This window comes from Trichechus manatus, unplaced genomic scaffold, assembly GCF_000243295.1.
Source record: "Trichechus manatus latirostris isolate Lorelei unplaced genomic scaffold, TriManLat1.0 scaffold00069, whole genome shotgun sequence".
NCBI classification, from domain to species: domain Eukaryota; kingdom Metazoa; phylum Chordata; class Mammalia; order Sirenia; family Trichechidae; genus Trichechus; species Trichechus manatus.
The window spans coordinates 13,569,680-13,572,329 of NW_004444005.1; the positions used below are offsets into that span (position 1 = coordinate 13,569,680).

General features: G+C 64.8%; 1 protein-coding gene across 1 annotated transcript in view; it reads left to right on the forward strand.

The window, feature by feature from the left end:
- The window catches only part of TRABD (TraB domain containing), a 15,943-nt gene that overhangs the window by 8,719 nt on the left and 4,574 nt on the right, over window positions 1–2,650 (forward strand). The window contains exons 3-5 of the mRNA XM_023734634.1: window positions 368–461; window positions 1,095–1,261; window positions 1,740–1,880. Of these exons, the coding sequence (XP_023590402.1) occupies window positions 368–461; window positions 1,095–1,261; window positions 1,740–1,880 (402 nt within the window). The remainder of the gene's footprint in view (window positions 1–367; window positions 462–1,094; window positions 1,262–1,739; window positions 1,881–2,650) is intronic.

Consider the following 2,650-nt stretch of genomic DNA (forward strand, 5'->3'; position numbering starts at 1 on the left):
GCGTGCCCCCAACACAGTGTAAACCCCCATGTTGACGCCCACGGCCCCCACCGTGCGTGCCCCCTAACACAGTGTAAACCCCCATGTTGACGCACACGGCCCCTACCATGCCCCCTAACACAGTAAACCCCCACCCTGGGGCTAACCCACGCAGAGCTTGGGTGTCCCGTGTGAGGGGAGGGACTCTGGGCAGCCCCCAGTGGGAAGCAGGATCCCACAGGTCCAGGGAATGCAGGGAGCTGTGTGGATTGACTCAGCAGGACTGGCCCAGGACTGGCAGACAAGCCTGAGCCGGTGCAATCTGGGCAGCATGGGGAAGGTGGGGCGGGCTGGCTGCCCTTCTGGAACTTTCCGTCCCTCTCTGCAGGCTGCCACAGGGCCAGTCGCAACGTCTGGGGCTGCAGAGTCGGGGGCTGCCGAGTCGGTACCCAGGGTGGTTTCTGGAGAACCCCAGAATATTTGTACGTTTACTGGGATGACCTAGGGGCGGGAGGGGGGACAGGCACTGTGCCCCCTGCTGGTGACAGTGCAGCCCGGCCCTGCTCCAGGGACAATACTGGAGGGGCTGGAGCCATTCATTGTCCGTTTGAGGGGTGGGCTCTTGGACTTTAGCCAGCGGGAAGGGCACGGGGGCACGGGGGCGTGGAGCTACGGCAGGAGCCACCCGGCCCCCCTCTGCCCAGCCCCCCCCCCCACCGTGTCTGTGGCACATCCACCCAGGGTGGGGCAGGCTGATAGCAACGTCCGTGTACAGCCGCGTGCGTTCCTGACGGTGGGCGTGGCCCCCAGCAGCCTGGGACCCAGCCACAGCAGAGGCCTGACTCCTGGGCTGTGGGGTACCCTGGCTGGCAGTGGGAGCCCCTGCCCTCTGCACTTACTACAAGCTCGGTCGGGCTGAGACCCTCGGAGGGCTGCCCACCAGGCATGGCCACTGCCATCTGGGTCGGGGACACGGTCAGACACACAGGCTGTGTGCCCCGCCCAGGTTCGGGTCAGTGTCTGTCTCGAGGGAGACCCCGTGCCACCAACCTGTTCCTGGTGGGGAAGGGTCTGGGCCCAGCCCAGCTGTGTCTGACCCTCTGCTGTGGCCAAAGCTGATGTGGACGCCTTCAACCTGCTGCTGGAGGTAAAGCTGAAGCGGCGGCATGAGCGGCCCGACCTGCCTCGCACCGTGACGGAGCTGGTTGCTGAGGACGGCAGCCGCGTGTATGTGGTGGGCACGGCCCACTTCAGCGACGACAGCAAGAGGGACGTCGTCAAGGTGGGGGCTGCCAGGGGCAGGGTGAGGGCTGCCGGGGGCAGGGCTGCGGTGGGGTCTGTAGGTGCAGGCCCAGGGCTGCCAGGGGGCAGGGCTGTGGCGGGCTGAATCCCAGCCAGGCAGACTCACTGGCCAGGGGTTCCTTGGTCTGAATGACCACAGGTGCCCACCCCGCTGTGGGCCTCACATCCCTGCCACCCAGCCTCCATGCTGGCACCAAGCGGGAGGAGAAGGAACCCCCACTTCACCACGGTTGGCACATGCCACCTGGCAGAGGGCCTCCCGGGGTTGTGGGAGGGTCCAGCCTCCAAGACCTGAAGAGCCGTCTGCTGTTCCTTTAACGATGAGCCAACGCCTCGTGGCGCGCTCTCTGGTTGCTTAAAGAATTGCATCATCGCCTTAGCAGCGGGGTAGCTGGCACTGGAGTCCCTAGCCCCGGCTACGGGGTGGCTTGCCGAGCAATAACGCTCCACTGTTGCAGACCATCCGGGCAGTGCAGCCCGACGTGGTGGTGGTGGAGCTGTGCCAGTACCGCGTGTCCATGCTCAAGATGGACGAACGCACGCTGCTGCGTGAGGCCAAAGAGGTCAGCCTAGAGAAACTTCATCAGGCAGTCCGGCAGGTATAGGGGGCGCGGAGGGCTGGGGCTATGCGGCCGATATGGGGTGGGGGCTGGGAGCGTCTGGCAGGTGTATGGGGGTGGGCGCAGAGGGTATCCAGCATGTACATGGGGCGGTGGTTGGGGGGCAGGGGCATCAGGCAAGTATGGGGTTTGGATGTCAGGTAAATATAGGAGGGGCAGAGGTGGCAGTGGCATCTGGCAGGTCTCCTTGGTCTCTTGTAGTAAGTGGGTAGTGCCCCTCCAGCAGACCTCCGCAGGGTCCCAGCCTGGCTCCTCAGGGCCTCCGGGTGGTTCTGGGGTGCACCCTCCCCTGCAGATGAAGTGACCGAGGCTCAGGGAGTCCACATGCTCAGCCACAGGACCCCAAGTTACCGATGCATCCCCCACCATCAGCTAGGCCCAGGGCTGTGGTCACAGAGGCCCTGAGGCAAGCCAGGAGGACAGAGGTGCCCAGCCTGCCCGGCCACCTCTCCCTAGAAGTCATGTGAACTGTTCTTGATTCCCCGCACCAACGTGGACAGCACACATGGGTATTGCCAACTGGGGATGCTCACCCAGGGTGGCATCCAGGGTTTCTACTGGGGTTGGTCATGGCAGCATGCCTGACCACCCCCATGGCTGACCTCAGTCTCCAGGCCCTCCGGGGTCAAACTGATACCTCGTGGCCCAAAGCCTCCACCAAGCCACGTTCTTGGTGCAGACTCTCGTGGGCCCAGGGCCTCCATAAAGCCACGTTCCTGGTGCAGACTGCCGTGGGGCCAGGGCCTCCA